The sequence below is a fragment of the Artemia sp. Qi Xiang Cuo genome, chromosome 7, assembly GCF_049724085.1.
Source record: "Artemia sp. Qi Xiang Cuo chromosome 7, ASM4972408v1, whole genome shotgun sequence".
NCBI lineage: Eukaryota > Metazoa > Arthropoda > Branchiopoda > Anostraca > Artemiidae > Artemia > Artemia sp. Qi Xiang Cuo.
The window spans coordinates 35,224,198-35,245,251 of record NC_142800.1 but is presented as its reverse complement, the minus strand read 5'-3'; the positions used below and the strand labels follow the sequence as shown (position 1 = coordinate 35,245,251).

The following is a 21,054-nucleotide window of genomic DNA, read 5'->3' as shown; positions in this document are numbered from 1 at the left end:
TCGGAGCATCTTGACAATCAAGATTGCGTTTTCCCATTCCGATTTTACTTTCCACAATTTTTCGTTGAGCAAGACTCTGACTTAATGATTGTCTATTGCAATCAAATGTCTTTGGTTCCAGCGACAATCCTTAATTATATACTGATTTATTTCTTACAATCTGGATAGTTGCTGAAACGTCTGTGGTAAGAAAACGAACTATTTAACAAACTATCAATAGAAACTGTGTAGTTATCTTCAAATAAATATAGGAAAGGACATAAAAATAGAGAGGTGGAATATTGAAAATCCTTTAGCGATTCTATTGATTGGTAAAAATAATTACGATGATATATTTTATAGTTCCTACTTAAGTCATTTTGGATAATCCTGTGCACAAAATTGTTTGTCCATCGAAGATGGATTAGTCATTCCTGATCAGTTAAAAGTGTTTCTTTTTTTTGCGGAGTTTATGGTGAGGCTATGATCAGATGAACTGAAAAATCAAATGACAAGTCTTTAAATAATAAAAAAACTTCTCTGTCACATTCCAAAATGCTATTATAGAATTGCTTTTATACATAGTCCAACCCGTTTCAAACATTCCTAATCTGCTTCCGAAAGGAATTGCTCTTCTCAGATAAGGAGATTTCACGGTCTTAATCATACCATGAAAGAAACCTTCGTTTTTTCTTATCCAGATTGATTCTGCCATGCGTTCCTGAACAAAATCTCCCTATGTTGTCCAACGGCTATTCTGCACCCCGCCGGTCTTTAGATAAAAGACCGCATTCATTTTTTTGTTAGTTTTTTTTTCCTGTCGTCTTGGGCTGGTGACATGTTACAGCTGGCCCCTTTACTATCCTTCAAATATATAAAAGACTGGCAAAGTTGGTCTAAGCATAAAAATCGTCTATTGTCACTCCCCCTTCACGTTTTCTCCTCTTCACTTTTCTAAGTTTTGATAGAATGCTATATTTATCGAACATTGGGAGGATATTAAGCTTAATAAATAGCACTTCCGTGTGTCAATACTGGAAAAAAATTTGAACAACTGCTACATTGAAGTAATGTCAATCTCTGTGCTAGCATATGAAAGCGAAAAATTTGGTTGATCAATGTAAAACATCCAAGCGACCCCCCCCCCTTCTACGTCTCCAGCGTATATCTAGTTCAGAAAAGGATTAGGGCAAAATTTCCTTAAAAAAAACTTCCATTCAAAAAATTAACCATTAATAGTAACCATAAATAGAAGAATTCGAGACTATGGGAAATTGAGACTCTGGGGACTCGTGTTCAATTTTTTGGCTTCTCTCTTGAGGAGTGGTGACCCTTGAGTTAAATATAGCCACGATACTGAAACAAATTTCCTCTGCTGTGCTGGTCTTAGGTGGTTTCCTGCAGCATTGAATGGTTAGTAGTCAAAACGGATATTTATGTTACTCAATAATATGGTCAATATTTTCTAGACAGAGTTGAAAACTGTTCAAAGCTGATTCGTATATTATTGCAACGGAAAACGATTTAACATAATTTTTCTATACGACAGAACTTGTGATGTAATAATCGGGCTAAAGATGAAATAAATCAGACATATCCGTCAAGTATCATGCTAAAAAATAACAATTTTGATATGTTGACTTGCGCTATTGTTACAGATAAACTGAAATATTGATAATGGCACAAGTCAGAAGTGCTGCAATGTCATTACATGGCGAGTACTGGTTAGGATTTTGCCGGTGTAGAGCTTGTTTGAAATTGGTTGCTTTTTTATTAATGTGTGAATTATATCCTTCAAACATGATGAACGATACAAAAATCAAGTGCACTAATTTGTCCAAATTGAAAATGTACAAGAACAGCCACTTTTTGGTTTGGACATTGCATCTAATTTATTTCAGGTTTAAATTCGGTAGAGACAAAATTTATACTTAAGTAATTAATTGAAGTTTAATTTTGACTATAAAAACTATTTTCAACAATAAATAAAGAATTTGAATTAAAAATTGAACAATTAATACTTTTCAGCACTAAAAAATTGGCAATTAACAACTAAATTTCCGGCCATATTAAATACTAGGAAATTTTCATTTAAATTTATATTTTATTGAATATTAATAGTAGATATACGGTTTTGACAGGCTGGGAGCAGTCTTATTCATATTAGTATAGTTATGAGTCGACTAATCAAACTGAGGTGCTTATAAGTACACGCAGCATTATTTTTTTCAGCTGTCCAACCCTGGGTTCGACAGAGCTAGTTGCAAGTGTCTGTAAATATCCAGAGATTTTTTGTTGTTTCACTGTCAAATAAAAGGATCTGTCCCTATTGAGCTGTTAAAAGCAAAATCAAATAATCTTGCAGCCTCAGAGAACCTTTAAAACTAACCAAAAATATTGTTAGCTATTCTGATAGATAAATGTAGAAAAAATTCTATCGATTAAAGGAGGAATCGTAGCTTATTGAGCTCTACAGCATAATAAGCAAACAACAGATTTAATGAAACTTTTAATTGAAGTTCTATTAAAGTTGACAGTTCCTCATTAAAGTTTTTACCATCTTTCAATATTTGCATTTTGGTTTAGTTATACATGGTATAAAAACAATTTAGGCTAGAAGCAAACATGTTTGATGTTGAACTTGAACGGTGGTGTTTAATAGCCTATATTGTGTTTAAACACCGGTGAACGGTGGTGTTTAAACACCACCTTGAACGGTGGTGTTTTTAATATATAAAACTTAAAACGAGCAGAAATTATTACATATACGAGGTGAGACGACCTCTTCTCAATGCCTCGCTCTTTACGCTAAAGTTTGATTTTTGTTCCAGTTATTTGAGAATGACTCCTGAATCACCAAGGCCGTTTAATTAGAATGATCAGCTCTTTTAAACGTTCTTTAAAAAAAAAAAAACTTTAGCGTAAAGAGCGAAGAAAAAACAATGTAACCCCCCCCCCCTGACCACAAAAATCCCCCCTAGAAACGTCTATATACTTCCCAATAACAAATACTATATGTAAACAATAGGCAAATTTTATAGATTGCAGCCATTCCCCCGGGGGCTGTGGGGGGTCAAGTTATCCTCAAAGACATAGTTATTAGATTTTTTGACTATGTCGAATAGAAAATGGCTACCTTAAAATTTTGATCGGGCAACTTTAGGGGCAAAATAAGCGTGGGGGGGTAGCTGCCCTCCAGTAATTTTGGTTACTTAAAAAGGGCACTAGAACTTTTGATTTTTGATCAAATGAGTCCTCTCCCGATATTCTACGATTACTAGTTCGATACGATCACCCTTAGGGAAAAAAAAAAACAAAAACAACAACAAATAAACATGCACCCGCGATATTTCTTCCGGCAAAAAAAAAAATGCAAAATTCCCCATTTTTGCACATAGGAACTTGAAACCTCTACAGTATGGTTCTCTGGTGTGCTGAATTTGATGGTTTCATTTTCATTAAGATCACTTGATACTTTAATGATGTTTTTCCTTATTCAAAAATTGGTTAAGTTTGCTCAGGCTTGTAACTTTTGATGTGTAACATAAATTTGATGAATTTTACATATTTTGAATAAGTATCAAAATTTGATTCTTTTGATGTATCTATTGTTATCAAGACTCTTTTTCTTAAGAGTTTCGGCTACTATCACAAGCTCTGATAGACCCGAATTCGCTTCATATATCTAAAAAGAGGAAACAAAACAAAATAAACAAATAATACAGTAAGACAAAAGTAAAAGAAACACCAAACAAGAATAAAAATGGTCAATAAAAATTGAATCAAAAAAGAGAAAAAAATTAAGAGATTTAAATAAATTGAAATTAAAAAAAGAGATTAAAACGCATAAATAATAAAAACAAGTAAACACCCTATTTCCGGTATGATGATTAATTTTCGTATGATGAAATTTCATTTCTTGATGGTTGAATGCTTTCTTTGCAATTTAATTTTCTCAGCATTTAGAAGATAAGAGAGATGAGATAAAGTTTATTTTCAAAAGGCTATCACAAGCTCTAATATAGCCGAATTCGCCTCATACGTCCAAAAAGAGAAAGCAAAACAAAGATTCAAATAATACAGCAAGACAAAAGTTAAAAATATCAGTCAAGCATAAAAATAGTCAATAAAAGTTTAAAACAAATTAATAAAATATAACGAAAAAAAATCCATGTCCAAGAACTAAAATGAACCTTATGCGATTAATGACAAAAAACAGAGGGGTCAGATCAAATTAAAGTACTTTATGACCAAAAAAACACACAGGCTAAAAAACACAAAAAAAAAATCTCAGGCTAAAATAAAAGAAACAACCGAATCGTAATCCAAAAAGCCTATTGTAATGAAAAAACAAATTAAGCTTGTTAATTGTGTCTAAATCAGTATCAAGGCAGTAACTGATCATAAATAACAGAATGAGATGATAAATATGATCACGGAAAATGTGGTAGAATGTGTGTTGCTGCCTCTTAACATAAATAAATACTAAACCCTCTGGTAGTAATGGGATACTTCGTTGTAGTGTATGGTTTATGCATCGTTAGAATAGTAGTCCACATATTTTTAATGACATTTGTATGTAATAAAATACATCCTGTTAAAAGCTGGGAAATCATTTTGCAGTTTTTTTTTCTAGCATAATAATTGTCACGTAATTCCCGACAAAATGGTACAAATATATCTTTGATTTGTCAATATTAGGAAAATCAATATGTTTTGAGTTTTTAATTCTGGACGATTGGGAGGAATAGAGCACTAAAGATAGGATAAAATTTTAAGTGAATTAGGTAGCCACAACAAAATATTAGGGGGGGGGGGGGTAGTATACTAAAAAAAGCGTAAACTATATCCGTGATCGGATCAGTCTGAATTAGGTGAACAAGCTGGGGTCGACCTAGGAACATGTGCCCCCTAAAAACTTGAAAGTTGGGTAAAAGTCTAGAACAGTGGCTCTCCGAAAGGGGACATGCTAGAACAAAAAAGAGGTATTTTTATATTGTTATTTTCATGTTCATTTTTATGACAAGTTATTTGAGTTTCTAACAATTCATCCCCAGTCCCCCTCTAAGGGTATCATATAGACCATGTCTATATAAAAAAGGTAAAGGTTAAGAATAGTGGCTCTCCAGAAGGAGATATGCTAGAACAAACAGACATTTTAGGATTTTTAATTTTATATGCTCATTTTTATGATTTTGTTCACGCTTTCAACAATTCATCCATAGCCCCCCCCCCCCTAATGGTCTCATATATCCCTAAGCTATATAAAACTAGCGTAAGAAAAAACAATAAAAAAATTTCATTTATGAAAGGCAGCATATTTATATTATTCAGATTACCATGTTTCCTCGTATTATTTTTAACATTTTTAACCTATTTAACGTAATTTTTTTATATCCAATATTCAGCTATCTCACTCTGGCTAAACTAAATATTTCCGAGTCCACCAAGAATAACCGGTTTTACAACAGATCGATCAATGGAAAAAACAAAAACAAATGTATTATTAGGGCTATAAATGTTTCCCTTTGAGAGGGGGGGGGGTTACAATGTAAGGGCAACAACTATTATGTTGAAAAGAGCATGAAATAAGGAATTGAACTTTACAATTTTTATTTTATGATCTATATAGCCTAGGGCTATATAAGGGGAGGTGAACAAGGGATAAATGGTCAAAAACACGAACAAAACCATATTGATGGCGCTGAAGTTAAATAGGCACCTTCCTCCCAAACATAAATTCATAATATCCATTCTAAGATCAATATCCACTTCAGTAAACAGGTAAATAATCCTTGTTATCATGAAAAAGCTTCATCTGATCTTAAAAAGTATTATCTTACAATCCATTCTAATGTGTAAAAACAAGCTTCTTTTTCATGTTTTTTTGCATTGATTGAATACCACGTACAAATGTATATGTTATATTTAATGTAAAATAGACTTTTAAATGTTCTTTTTTTTTAAATAAAAGTAACTTCTGGAGAGTAACTGCTGAATTCAATCAAATGAAACTTGCTATCATAATAACAACACCACAGAGGTAAGCTTCAGATTCCAAAAGCTGTGCAACTTACCCTGTTCCACCTTCATTGCAGGCATTTTTATCCTCATTTTGTCACCTCATGAAAATTTCTTAAAACGCCTTCATGTCACTAGAGCAGTCCTATGAATGTTGTTGCGTTAGAACTCTTGATTCCGAAAATTCCAGCAAAAGGAAATCCAACGGGGTACCTTGCGCCGTTTGCAGGAGACACTAGCCAATGCAGAGCTATCATAAGAAGGTGTGTCCCCGTTTGGACATGACAAAAGACCGAACGTAGACCAAATGGACAATGGCCAGTCACTGGACATGAACAGACGCATGCGCCTGGGAATATGATGTATGGTGAGTTAGTTCAAGCTGTCTAAGACTCTGATCCAAGATAAACATACCAAAGATGAGGGGTGAAGTTCTTCTAAGAAGATTCTAAGTTTGTAAAAATTATCTTGATTGTGAAAAACAGAAATACTCAACTCATAAATTCTCCTCAAGGAAATTCCCCCTGCAGAATTCCCAGAAAATCCCCCCGGACAATTCTCCCACACGTAAAATTGAGCGTCCACAGAGAAAGTACAAAATAGGTACCTCAAAATTTCGATCAGATGTTCTGAGGGGTGACAAAAAGACCAGGTATCAAAAAGAGTTTTAGAACAGGGGCTGGCTGGTCTCCAATCACTTTCGACTGATAAAACAGGACTAGAACTCTCAATTTCAATCGATTGAGCATCCTCCAAAGTTTCTACGGCCACGAGGGAGAGGCTGGGAATGAGGAAGGGGCAACCCCCGTCCTATACGGAATAAATTCTGCTAATTTTGGGGTTTAATGTAACTCTGTACTTTATTAATTACAGCTCAACCCGAAAATATTCTCAGTAAGCAAGAGGGATGGCGGGGAACTTGCATAGCTTACATTCCTTGCCCTGGGGGCTGAAAGGGGGGTTGTCAAATCTGGAGGCAGGGTTATTTGACCTTTGGAATATTTAGAACAAAAGGGCTATAACATTTTTTTGACCTCATGCGTTTGGGGAAAATAGGGTCCGACGGGGGGGGGCAGTTTGCTTGGAGAAATTTCCACAATGAAAGGGGATTTTCCACTGGGAGGTGGGGATCGAGGTCCATCAAAAGACATTGTGCATTGCGACGTTATCATCATAGTTTATATCTAAACGGTTTTGGGCACCAAGTTGAATGTTTCAGGGAGTATGGGCGAGAGGAGGAGGGCGACTGTAAATTGAAGTATGACGACTGGGAAGAGAATGTAAACTCAAAGTAATGGCAATATTTGCAGCTAGGTTATCAAGATACCATTTTTGGAATATCTTAGGGGTGGAATGGAAACAGCCTTGGGGTTGGAATTTTCAAGTTGCGTAGGAGAGAGAAGGGAGGAGTGCTTCCATTTTTATGACGGGGGGGGGGGGTACCGTACAATATAACATCCCAGATCCACCTAAACCGTTTTGCACTTTAATTTCCAAAGATAATTTGGATGTATTCACATATTGAAGTAAAGCACCTAATCAAAAAACTTCACAAATATTCCCAATACTGACCACCAAACAGAGGCGATCTTAGGGGAGAGGGGGCACTTACCCTGGGTTTTAAAATCTTAGAATCACAACATTTCAAATAAATATTCGAACGGTTATATTAATTTTGTGCTTTTCGAAATTTTATTTTTACTAAATAAAGTCGAGGGCGCAGTTGGCAGTAAGTATAAGCAAATTGAAGCTGGAATTTTAATTTTTCCCAAGTCTTCGTCACCGTTCTTTGAAAAAATTAAACAGAAAAATAAGTTTTTTTCAACTGAAAGTAAGGAGCACCATTGAAACTTAAAAGTAACAGAAATTATTATGTATATGAAGGGGATTGCCCCTCATCAATACCTCCTTCTTTACGCTAAAGTGTTTTAGTACTTTTAAAAAAGCTTCTTATTGTTCTAAATAAACGACCCTTTGTTTCAGGAGTCATTCTTAAGGAACTGGGACAAAATTCAAACTTTAGCGTAAAGAGCGAGGTGTTGAGGAGGAGGAAATCCCCATACGTAATAATTTCTGTTCATTTTAAGTTTTAATGGTGCTTCTTACTCTCAGTTGAAAAAACTTGTTTTTTTATTTGATTTCTAATCGTTTTTTAACTAATACCAGGAAAACTGGCCCCACCCTCACGGAGAAATCACTCTCCCCATGGAAATATCCTTTCGACAATTCAATTCTGGTGAAAATTTACCCAGGATAATTACCCTTAACCAGGAGAGTAGCTCCAGCATTTTTATTGGGGGGGGGGGGGCAAGAGGGGTCTACATCCGCATAGTCAAGGGGCATGCGCTATATTATAGTTTTTTATACAAATTTTTTGGTGGGCGGAGAACTGCCCCCCCCTCCAAAAAAACGACGCCCCTACCCTTGGCAACTCAACGCGTAAAATTGAGACGGAGAAGAGAAAGCAAGACACATAAAAGGAATTTCGTTTAGGAATTCTGGCTAATTCTCCCTGAAAAGTTCATTCTCTGAAGACTTCCCGCCCCCCGTAAAATTTCCCCGTGGAAAATCCCAGCAGAAAATTCGTCCCCCCACCCATACGAAAATGTACACATACTTCCCAATAACAAATACTATGTGTAAACAATGGGGAAATTTATAACTTAAAGACCCTTCCACTGGGGCTGTGGGGGGCATGTTATATCTAAAGACATAGTTTTTGGGTTTTTTCAATTATGATGAACAAAATGGCTATCTTAAAATTTTAATTGGACGATTTTGGGAAAACAAAGGGCGGGAGAGGGGGCCTAGTTGCCCTTTAATCATTTTGGTCACTTTAAAAGGGTACTAGAACTTTTAATTTCCGTTCGAATGAGCCCTTTCAATGATATTCTAGGAACAAGGGGCAGATATGATCACCCATGAAAAAAAAAGAAGAAAAACACGCATCCGTGATTTTTCTTCTGGCAAAAAATACAAAATTCCACATTTTTGCAGATAGGAGCTCGAAGCCCCTGAACAAGGGTATTCTGATACGCTGAATCCGATGATATACTTTTCATTAAGATTATATGAATTTTAGGGGGTGTTTTATCCGTTTTCAGGATCGTGCCCTTTAATGGGCAAGACTAAACTTAACGAAACTTACATATTTAAAATCAGCATAACAAGTCGATTCTTTTGATATTAAAATTTTGTGATAAAAACTTTTTTCCACAAAATAAGTTTTAAAAGAAAAGTAAAGAACTAAATTAAAAAAAAATGAGCAGAAATAAAATCAAATAATCTACCAACTGTGAAACTACCGCAAATCAGCATCGATAAATAAATGAAACCCAAAACGAACAGAAATTACAATCAATAACCGAGTCTAACTCAAAACAAGCAGAAATTAACATAAGTTGAGGCACAAAACCCCTGTGCCTTCCCAAGGCCATTACATAATTTACACTTTACTCAAAAAAATATAAATGTTTTTACTTTTATAACTTCAATAAATCAAATAATATTAACATTTTGATTACTAAATATTAGTATATGCATTCTAAAGTGACAATGCACATTCATTTGTATTTTTTGAGTAAAGTGCAAATTATGTTCTGGCCTTGGGAAGGCATAGGGGCTTTGAGCCCAACTTATGTTAATTTCTGTGAGAGGGGTGTTTGTCGCTCTCCCATCACTTTCAAGTATTAAAAAAGGCGCTAGCCCTTTCAATTTCCAATCAAGTTTCTACGACAACACTTTCAATAAAAACCTTATATGCCCCAAGGGCAGAACTTACAATCCTTTCCCTGAGGGCTGGGGTTGTCATCATCAAAGACCTAATTTCTAGAACTTGCTACTACGTTGAACAAAATGACAATCTGAAAATTTTGATTGGATGTGTTTGGGGGAATGGTGCGCGTGAGAGGAGTGTTAGTCGCTCTCCAATCACTTTCAACTATTAAAAATGGCACTAGCCCTTTCAATTTCCAATCAAATGAGCCCTTTTGAAGTTTCTACAACAACACTTTCAATAAAACCTTATATGCCCCCAGGCAATAACTTACAACCCTTGCCCTGAGGGTTTTGGGAAAAGGGAGGGGTTTTCACTCCTTAAAGACCTAATTTCCAAAACTTTCAAGTACGTTGAATAAAATGGTTATCTAAAAGTTTTGATTGGATGTGTTTGGGGAAAAGTGGGCGTGAGAGGGGGGTTAGTTGCCCTAAAATCACATTCGACTATTTAAAAGGGTGCTAGCCCTTTGTATTTCCAATCGAAAGAGCTCTTTTTCAAGTTTCTACGACATATATTTCAATAATAACTTATATGCCCAAAGGGCTTAAATTATAACCCTTGCCCTGAAGACTGTGGTGGGAGTGTCCTGCTCAAAGGTATAATTTCCTGAACTTTAAACTGCGTGAAACAAAATGTCTATCTCCAAATGTTGATTGGATGTGTTTGGGGAAAAGGCGGGCGTGGAAAGGGGTGTTAGTCGCCTTTTAATCACTTTCGACTACTATAAAGGGCACTAGCCATTTCAATTTCCAATCGAATGAGCCCTATTTGAAGTTTCTACGACAACAAATATAAAAACCTTATATTTTGTTCTATAAAAACCTTATATGCCCCACCAGGACATAACTTACAACCCTTACCCTAATGACTGTAGGGGGAGTTTCATCCTCAAAGACATAAATTTCTATCTGGAAATCAACTACGCTGAAGAAAATGGCTAGCTAAAAATTTTGATTGGATGTGTTTGGTGAAAAGGTGGGCGTGAGAGGGGGGTTAGTTGCCCTCAAATAACTTTCGACTATCAAAAAGGGCACCCGCCCTTTGAATTTCAAATCAAATGAGCCCTATTTCAAGTTTTTACGACAAAGATTTCAATAAAAACCTTATATGCCCCCAGGGAATAACTTATAACCCTTGCCATGAAGACTGTGGGGGGATGTCCTGCTCAAAGGTATAATTTCCTGAACTTTCAACTGCGTGGGAGCCTTTTTTGAAGTTTCTACGATAACGCGTTCTATAAAAACCTTATATGTCCCCAAGCATTATTTACAACCCTTGCCCCGAGGGCTGTGGGGGGGGGGGGTTGTCATCCTCAAAAACCTAATTTCCAGAACTTAAAACTACGTTGAACAAAATGGATATCTCAAAGTGTTTATCAGATGTGTTTTGGAAGAAGTTGGGCGTGAGAGGAGTATTAGATGCCCTTAAATCCCTTTCAATTAATAAAAAGGGCACTAGCCCTAGCCCTTTGAATTTCCAATCGAATGAGCCTTTTTTGAAGTTTCTACGACAACACCTTCTATAAAAAACCTTATATGCCCCTTAAAAAACTTAAAAAACTTGCCCTGAGGGCTGTGGTGGAGTGTCCTCCTCAAGAACATAATTTCTATTTGAAAATCAACTACGCTGAACAAAATGGCTATTTCAAAATTTTGATTGGATGTGCTTCGGGAAATGGTGGGCATGGAAGGGGTGTTAGTTACCTTCCAATCCCTTTCGACTATTAAAAAGGGCACAAGCCATCAATTTCCAGCTGAATGAGCCCTTTTCGAAGTTTCTACGACAACTTCTTCGATACGAAAGTGCCCTGGTCAAAAGGAAAAAAAAAGATAATAAATAATAGATTGTGCCAGCATCGTTTTTATATGCCCCCAGGGCATAACCTAAAACCCTTGCCCGGAGGGTTGTGGGGGAGTGTCCTCCTCAAAAATATATTTTATATCTGGAAATCAACTACGCTGAACAAAGTGGCTATATCAAAATTTTGATTGAATGTGTTTGGGGGACTGATGGGCGTGGGGGGCTAGTTGCCCTCCAATCACTTTCGAGATTAAAAAGGGCACTAGCCATTCCAATTTTCAATCGAATGAGCCCTTTTCGAAGTTTCTCAACTCCTTCGATACGAAGTGCCCTGGTATGGAAAAAAAAATAATACATTGTGCCAACATCGTTCTTTACTTAGGTAGCGCGATTGCGCTGCCTATGATATCTATTAATATCAAAATTTGGTTTTCAGAGTTTCAGTTAGGATTCAGCCGGGTTGCTCCTTACTAACATTTCGTTACCACCAACTGTTTGAAAAAGTAAGTAGACTGAATTTGACTAATTTTAATTGTGTGTGATATATTGTATTCAAATTTTGTAAATTTGGCTTGAAAATTTTTGGGATACAGAGAGGGAGGCGTTAATCAATATTTTGCCTTTAGCGCAAGAGAGGCCAGAACAGCCACTATCGTCAATAAAACTGTGACAGTTAGAAGCGAACAAAAAATGTTATAGAAAAACATTTTTGAAAAAAGAGTTTTCCAACGAAAAGTAAATAGCTGTATTAAAACCAAAGGCAAGCGAACAAAAATTCCTATAGCCTAACTATAAAAACTTAAAACGAATAGAAATTCTTATCGATGGATAAATCAAACCCAAAGCGATTAAAATTAAATAATCACATAAAACAATAACACAACCTGCTATGGATAAAAAATAGATCCTAAAACGGACAGAAGTTAAAATGAATAGTCAAGTTCAACTTAAAACAAACACAGATTACCATAAAAAGGAGTAAGGCTTGCCATCCCTGAATCCTTCTAATGGGCGTAGCGTCATTTTTTCTTTACTCAAAATATTTTTGTATTTTGAGCAGTGTTTTTTTTGGCATAGTATCAACAACAATACAAGAAAAAATAATAACATAATATGCCTAAATCAAGCTTTGGAAATAAAAGGGGTCCCCCTCTAAATGGTGTCATTTGTATTGTATTGAAAACAATATGTATTTTGAACACTGGTTTTTATCAAAACACCAACAGAAATAAAAAGAAAATTAAATCACCATAACACACAAGGTGACTTGAAAGACTTAATGAAAGTAGACAGGTTGTTTATTATATAATGATGTTAATTTCTGGGATTTTCAGCATTTTTGGTTGTTTCACAATTATAACTATAAAAAACGAAGTGTTTAAAATTCATCTAAAATTTCTTTCTCAAAAAAGAAATGCCAAAGAAGATTATTGACAGATAAGTCAAGACATAAAGCTTATTGACGGAACATCAAAATTCGGTGTTTATGAGAGAAGTCGTTCAATTCCAATCAGTATGTTCATGAATATCATAAAATTGGGAACTAGGCGTGCTCAAAGGATGGAAAAAGCCTTCATTTCTGAAATAATTCTACTGAATAGTATGAAAGGGTATTTGACTGTAATAAGGCAATAAGAAATGATCGAAAACCACTTGAGAGGTGGACAAAGCTAAAGTTCTAAACAGGGCGGTATGGAGAATATGTGCTGCAGTGTTTTGACCTCAAACTCTGTGACGAGTTTACAATGGTTGGAGTATTTCGTTATGGTGTTTGTTTGTATTTGGCAAATGAATATCTTAAACGTTCATCCCCCACTACTGTAGACAGTGGCGGATCCAGGGGGTGCCCCCCTCCCCCTACTGTGGTCTAAAGTAGTGTAATCTACTTAATTAACTCAGGTTTGCGTTAATTAAACCTACTTCTAACGCAAGTTTATCGGCTCAACCTATTTTGCCCCCCCCTAAAATTACTTTTGACGGATCAACCTATTTTGCACCCCCACCCCCCTAAAAAATCCTGGATCCGCCCCTGACTGTAGATCATAGGCTCATTTCTGACGGGGAGAAAGGAATGTATAATTTTCGGTAAGTAAAACTTTGGGCAAGTTATTGTTTTGGCCGTTTTGTTTGTTTTAGATTGTTCAAAACATATATTCAGGGTCAATATTTGGTTTTATTCGTAAAACAGCTGGCTATTTGATAAGTTTTGAAAATGCGGGTACTTTATTACAGAATAATTCTTATTGACTTCACCTGCAGAAATGATAAAGATCAATTACCCCTTCTCAGCATGCTCACCTGAAACATCAGATAAAGTCTAAAAATTTTGGAAAAGACGGAAATGTCCGTTTAACACGCTTTAAACCGTATACATGAGTGACAGGGTATGAACTAACTATTACTGGGCATTGTGTTGACCGTGTCAGAGATATGATCTGTGGTTCCGTTTGGGCTATTAAGGTTTACTTGTTTGGTAATATCCTACTGTGAGATATTAATTATATAGGGGAGAGAGCGTGTAACAGTATATAATGCTCCTCTAGCGCTCCAAAAGCATGGGACGCCCTTAAAAATAAGAAACAAAAGGTTCAGTGATTTGTGGTGAGAAAGTCAATATGTACTAAACAAAGACTAGATTGTTATTTTTCTGTCCCTTGTACTGTGTTTAGTATTGTTTTTACTACAAACAGTTATAAATTCTTTGAATTAAGGCATAATGCTTAAAATTGTATAAAGTCTGTTTCTGTTCGTCAAATTATAAAGTGGAACTTCTCTGAAGATAGGCTTTAATTTTCGAAGTGTTTCCCTTAAAACCTGAGCCTGACACCGACATGAGTGCAAAATACTCTAAATATTAGTCTTTTGGATTAAAAAAAAAAAAAAAAAAAAAAAAAAAAAAAAAAAAAAAACAGTATACACTGCAACTAATAAAAGGGTAAATTTCTTCCAAATCATATTATTGACTTACGCATAAAGTGAATATACCACTCGATGCCTTTTTTATGCTGATTACGAATATAGTAATCATTTCTATTGGAAATGAATTTCTGCCCCCCCCTATATATGCCAATTCAGGGTATATATTTATATAACCTAACCTACCCTGACTTGGCAAATATAGGGGGGGCTGAAATTCATTTCCAATAGAAATGATTATTATATTCGTAATCAGCATAAAAAAAGGCATCGAATGGTGTATTCGATATTCCTAACTCAATAATATGATTTTGTAGAAATTTACCAATAAAAGAGGACCTTATGCTTTAAGATCGTCAAAAATCTTAATTCAAGACTCTCAAGATTAAAATTAATAATTCTACAGATTTAAGATTTAATGAAACATTTGATTTCGACTAGTTATTTTCACCAAATGGACAAGATATTTATATCATTGGATTCATTTTGTTTCAGATCTATTTACTCATCGAGCTATAACAGCGATAGTGCAATTTTCTAATACAATGATCTAAACTTACCAAAAATAGCAAATATTTCTAATTTTTTGTTTCTTGAATGGAGAATTTTGCACTTTTCTATTTAAAAAAGACGCAAGGTAAATCTCAAAATATAATTCGGAAAGTGGACAATACAAATCTACCTCGAAGCATTTTATATAATTATTACAACAGCTTAGCAATTTTTTTGAATTGGATCTAATTTGTACTACTTCTGTACATTCAATCATTGAAAAACCAGGCAAGGTATCAAAATTTTGTTAAGAAAATGGTATCTTCTCTTAAATATTCTGAAACGCCTAGTGAATAACTAAAATAAACTAATCAAATAACGGAATTAGACTTTTATTAATGGACTTATGTTAGAGGTCAACCTAAACCGTTACATGTCACCATTTTGTGGTTTCAACCAAAAACCAAAATATCTTGACTGACAAGGTAAGTCTAATACTTGGAAAACTGACCTGTTTGACCTTATGAGAAAAATCACATGATTGTCTGTCCATTCTCATCCTACTATCTTACCTCAAGGTATAATCTTCAGTCCGATAATTTTCACAATGAGCGTAATATGACCTGTGGGTTACGTTGGTCGCACGGTTTTGTACCGAGATCAAACTGGACTTCTGTGGGATGGGAGAGATAGCTACTGCAGCGACTGTTATACCGTGTGAAGCTATGCTGCTTAAAATCTAATCAGCTAACTATATCCAAAGTGCATGGGAATGCGGAGAAATAGTGAGCTCTGAAATTGCTACTTAAATTGTGGTTTTAGAAAAAGATCGACCAAACCGCTATTTCTGTTAATATAGTTAAATTTAATTTTCTTTAGAGTCAAGTAGTTTGGAGTGCAGTAGAGAGTTTGTAAAATTAATAATGTGCTAGAGCTAGAGTTTCCCAAGCATCACTGGTCAAACTTCCAAATCTAATAAAAGTTAATTTCTTCGAGCAGTAATTTACAATAGTAATCGCAGGTTATATAAGCATATTCCGAGACACTAGTCTTTACCTTGATCTGAGAAATTTATATTTAAAGATGTAAACTAAAAAAAAACAAAAAAACATGAAAGCTGTTGCACCAAAATGTTGGGGAAGGCGTCATAACATCTAACCGTCAGGACAACTAACGGCAGGACGTCCACAAAATCCGTCATAACATCGACAAAAAAATCCGTCAGAACCACTAACCGTCATAACATCAAAACTTTTTAAACTTTAGTTTTTTTGGGGTTTAGGGGGGGAAAAGGTACCTAGGTTAGGTTAGGTTACGTATTTAATATATGCTATGCTTTATCCCCACCCCCTGATGTGCAAATATATAGCCGAAATTTGTTTCTAAACTATTATATACTTATTACTATTATACAAACTTATACATTTTTCGTCAATGTTATGACGGTTAGTGGTTCTGACGGTTAGATTTTATGATGTTATGACGGTTGTGACGGTTAGTCGAAATGGTAGCACCTCAAAATGTTGCATACATTTTAAATGACGTTTTACAAGGAAACTCAAAAACAAAACAAATTGAAGTATAAGAAATTTAGTAAAATTAAAATTGAAGTTCGTTTTAATTATTTTTAAGCATCTCCTAAGTCTAGATCTGCCATTTCAAATTGAACATAGTTGTCGCCAATTATGATTGGCTCAATGATTCCTTTAGTTTGTACAAGCTATATTTTGTATTTGCATCAGAAATAGCGTTAATTTGACAAACTAGGCCTTAATAGCTCAAGTAATGAAAATCATGAAATACAGATAGTCTGCGACAAAAGTATTTTCCTTACTGAAGGGTCAAAATTGTATTTTGTGAACAAGCTTTTAAGCCTTTCTAACATTTAAGTTAGAAATTGTATTTTTTTTTTTTCAGTTTGAAGTGAGACTTGTTGTAAGAGGCGCTAAAGGGCTAGGTTTAAATTCTTCCTGCCTTCTATGATTAAGATGTGAGAAAATTAGAAAAAAGACTCACTCTATAAATATTTTAATGGCTTTAAAAGTCTTCTTCCTCTGCTAGACACCAAGGCCGTATCCAGGATTTTTTTTTCAGAGGGATTGCTGCTAAAAAAAAAAATTGGGGGGGGGGGGTTACACAAAATAACCAAAAAACGCATACAAAATTTGTTTATGTCCATTTTTGTTATGTTTTTAGGAGTCAGACAAACATTGAAATGACTCTGAACCCTCAGACTCTTGGCTTCACCAGTGTTTATAGTTCAAAGTAGCTCCAAAAGCAATTATAAAGTTTGATTTTGAATCGGAAAAAGTAGCACACAGATTAAGTTTTATTCTCACTAATTTCTCTCGCTAATCGTAAATTGGTTGTTGCTGGTACACCTCAATCTATTTAACATTAACCATCAATTACATGCGGTATTACCAAACGTGTTTCATAAAATGACCGTTGGGCTTTTAAAGCTGTCTTTTTTTACTGACAGGGTTACTGTTATGAGGGGAAAAAACTTTACGATCCAGCTTGTCTTGAATGACCGTTTCTTTGAGAATTTTTCTATTTCAATTCTTTCCCCTCTCTTTTGTAGCGGGATTTAGAGGCACGTTCCAATCTTGGTCTATTGTAAAAGCAAGTCGTGTAAGGTTTAAATCTCAAGTGTCTTATAAAAAAAGCAGGATGTTTAGTATCTCACCTTTAACGGACATTTGGAGGATAGCTATCGAATTAGAAATTTTTGGTTATGAAGCTTCGCAAAAATTGACAAATTTATAGTTTAAATTTGATTTCCCTACAAATCCTGTAGATTTGAAGATTGTTGATAACAAAAGGGATGCTCACTCATAAGAGTAGTCTTAGTCTTTTAATATAAATTTGAAATGCATATTTAAAGGCAAGAAACGGCTGCGTTGATTTTAGAAAAAGCTGCATTATTTTCTTACCTTGGCAGGTAGCTCACCAGCAAGGTTTACGAGCTGTAAGGTTGCTCAGTTGCTCGAAAGTCAGGTCACTACTGGCTATAGAAATAGACGGTTATTATTTAAATCGAAAGATCTTAGAACACAAAGTTACCTAGAATATTTTCACGAACTTTTGGTTTGTTTGGTGGAGGAACTTAAGGCTCAAAGATTGGTAATAAAAAAAAGGAAATTCCCTGAAAATGGACGCTGTTAGTGTAGCAAATGCAATGGCTGCGTGTGTTTTATTTACCAACTGCTCTTGAAAAGATTTGAACGGAAAATCATATTGTTTAAAGCAAATATGCATCAACGAGCTCTTCAATTCTTGAGGCCTTGTGAAATATGCTGTTAATCCCGTTCAAATTGTCCCTATGTCTTCAGACATTGAGGGGGGGGGCGAAAAGAAAAAATTGCTTGGCTCCTGGTACTATACTACTACTACTAACAATAACTCGCCGTCGCACCAAGCTGCATGAAGCCAACACAGCTACGCACGCTCCTCCTCCATCCAAATATTTTCAAAGCCTCTCTTTTTACACCCTCCCAGGAAGTTTCCATTCTGTCATTCCCCATCTGCAGAACATACCCTATCCATCTCAACCTCTCTCTCCCTATATCCCTAGAAAGCGGGATTGAACCACACTTTCCGTATAGCCTACTATTTGAAATATGGTCAGTCAGTCGGATACCCAAAACAATCCGTAGACAATTTCTCTGGAAAACATCTAGCAAATCTTCCTCTCTTTTCCGAAGTACCCTTGCTTCCCAACCATATTTGACCACTGCCATCACTGTAGCTTCCAATAGTCTAATCTTGGTTCCCAGGCTTATTTTACTATTCTTCCAAACTTTTTCAACTGTAAAAAAGACCCTGAGCCTTGGCAATTCTATTTTTAATATCTTCAAGGCACCCACCACCTTTACTAATTACTACGACAAAATTAAGTGAAGCAATTCACTTCATCAACCTTTTCGTTACACAATGCCATCTTTTCATCTTCACTTATTCCTAGCCTTGGTGACTTAGTCTTCTTAATATTAATTTCCAAACCTATTCTAGCACCCTGAACTCGCAAAACCTCTAAAAACTCCATTCATTTTTCCCACACTTTCATCTACAATGCTTAAATCATCAGCATAATCTAAGTCCAGGAAAGTTTTTCTTCTCCATTTGATTCTGTGTTCTCCCTATTACCTTTCTTGTGCTCCTTTAGACAAAGTCTATCAAAATGATCCATATACAGGGGGGTGGAACACAACCCTGCTTAACTCCTCATTTAATATGAAATCAGCTACTAATCTTATTTCTTACTTTAACCGCAGCAGTGTTATTCTCGTACATAGCATTAATCACTTAATGTATTTGTTTAGTATACCATACAAGGATAAGGCCTTCGCTAGGGTTCTTCTTTCAGCTGAATCGAACGCTTGCTCATAATGAATAAAACTGAGGACTAAAGGTGTTTGATGACTCAGGCACTCAATTATTAACCTAAGAGTAACAATTCGGTCCTGCTCCAAACACTTAGGAAGTCACATGAGATTTGGATCATTTTACATTTGTCTTTACACTTACATAGCTCTGTATGTTTGTTCACGTTCATTTTTTACATCGTTTTTCTAGGTGTATTTTATGACAAAGGTTTGTGCCTACTTTAGCCACACACGCTCCATAGAACTTACTGTCTAACATTTTAACATGTTTTGTTCCTTTTTTTAAATAAAATAATTTATCTTCTTTCTCAAATGCCCTTGAATGAGTCCTCTCCCGGCTTTCTGGGGTCATATCTTAGGTACAATCACCCCTAGAAAAGAAGAAATAAAGCAAAAGAATAAACACGCATCCGTGATGAAACCTTTGCAATAAGCCTATCTAAAATTCTGTATTTGGTGGTGTAATTCTCATTAGCATCAATCCTTTTTTGGTTGGTGTTTTCCTCCTTTTCAAAAATTAAATAAAAAAAAACACATTTTTTTATCTGAAAGTAAGGAGCGAAATTAAAACTTAAAACGAACAGAAATTATTCCGTATATGAAAGGGGCTGTCCCCTCCTCGACACCCCGCTCTTTACGCTAAAGATTTTTATTGTTTTAAAAAGTAGAGTTGTGAGAAAAAGTCAAACTTTAGCGTAAAGAGCGGGATGTTGAGGAGGGGACAACCCCTTTTCATATACGAAATAATTTCTGTTCGTTTTATGTTTTAATGTCGCTCCTTACTTTCAGTTAAAAAAACTTGTTTTTTTTTTATTTCTGAACGTTTTTGAATTAATTGAGGTTTTGAATTTGGCTCACCGTACATGAATTATTAAAACGAAATTTGCATATTAGTTTTAGTTTTTTTTTAAATAATAATAACCTTATAATAACCTAAGTTTGGTTTTTATTCCATTTATTTAGGAATGACTCCTGAATCACAAAGGCTGTTTAATTAGAATAATAACCTCTTTTAAAAATTAAAAAAAACTTTAGCGTAAGAGCGAGCTATTGAGGAGAAGGTAATCCCCCCTTATACGTAATATTTTCTGTTCGTTTTAAGTTTTAATGTTGCTCCTTACTTTCAGTTGGAAAAACTTGTTTTTCTTATTTAAATTCTGATTGTGTTTTAAATAATGCTGGGAAATCCAGCACCCCCTTCATGGAAATTCTCTTGCCCCATGAAAAATTCATCCATGGAAAGATCCTCCTACGTAATACCCTCCCGACAAACATCCCCCCTCTCCACCAGAGAAAATCCCCCTGAAAACGTCTGTAGCCTATACTTTCCAATAACCAATACTATAGGTAAACAATGGGCAAAGTTCATAACTTGCAGCCCTTCCCTGTGGGGGATTAAGTCGTCTTTAAAGACATATTTATTATATTTTTCGACTATGCTGAACAAAATGGCTATCTCCAAATTTTGATTCGGTGACTTTGAGAAAAAAATGAGCGTGGGAGGGGGCCTAGTCGCCCTTCAATTTTTTTGGTCACTTTAAAAGGGAACTAGAACTTTTAATATCCGTTCGAATGAGCCCTCTCGCGACATACTAGGACCCCTGGGTCAGTACGATCACCCATGGGGGAAAAAAACAACAACAACAAAAACAAATGAACAAATCTTCTGGCAAAAAATAC

General features: G+C 35.3%; 1 protein-coding gene across 1 annotated transcript in view; it reads right to left on the bottom strand.

Annotated features, from left to right (window-relative positions):
- LOC148950202 (uncharacterized) overlaps window positions 1-6,178 on the bottom strand; it is a 36,676-nt gene extending 30,498 nt beyond the window's left edge. Inside the window, exon 1 of the mRNA XM_089091508.1 lies at window positions 6,057-6,178. Within this exon, the coding sequence (XP_088947634.1) occupies window positions 6,057-6,093 (37 nt within the window). The 5' untranslated portion in view covers window positions 6,094-6,178. The remainder of the gene's footprint in view (window positions 1-6,056) is intronic.
- Between the last annotated feature and the right edge of the window lie 14,876 nt (window positions 6,179-21,054).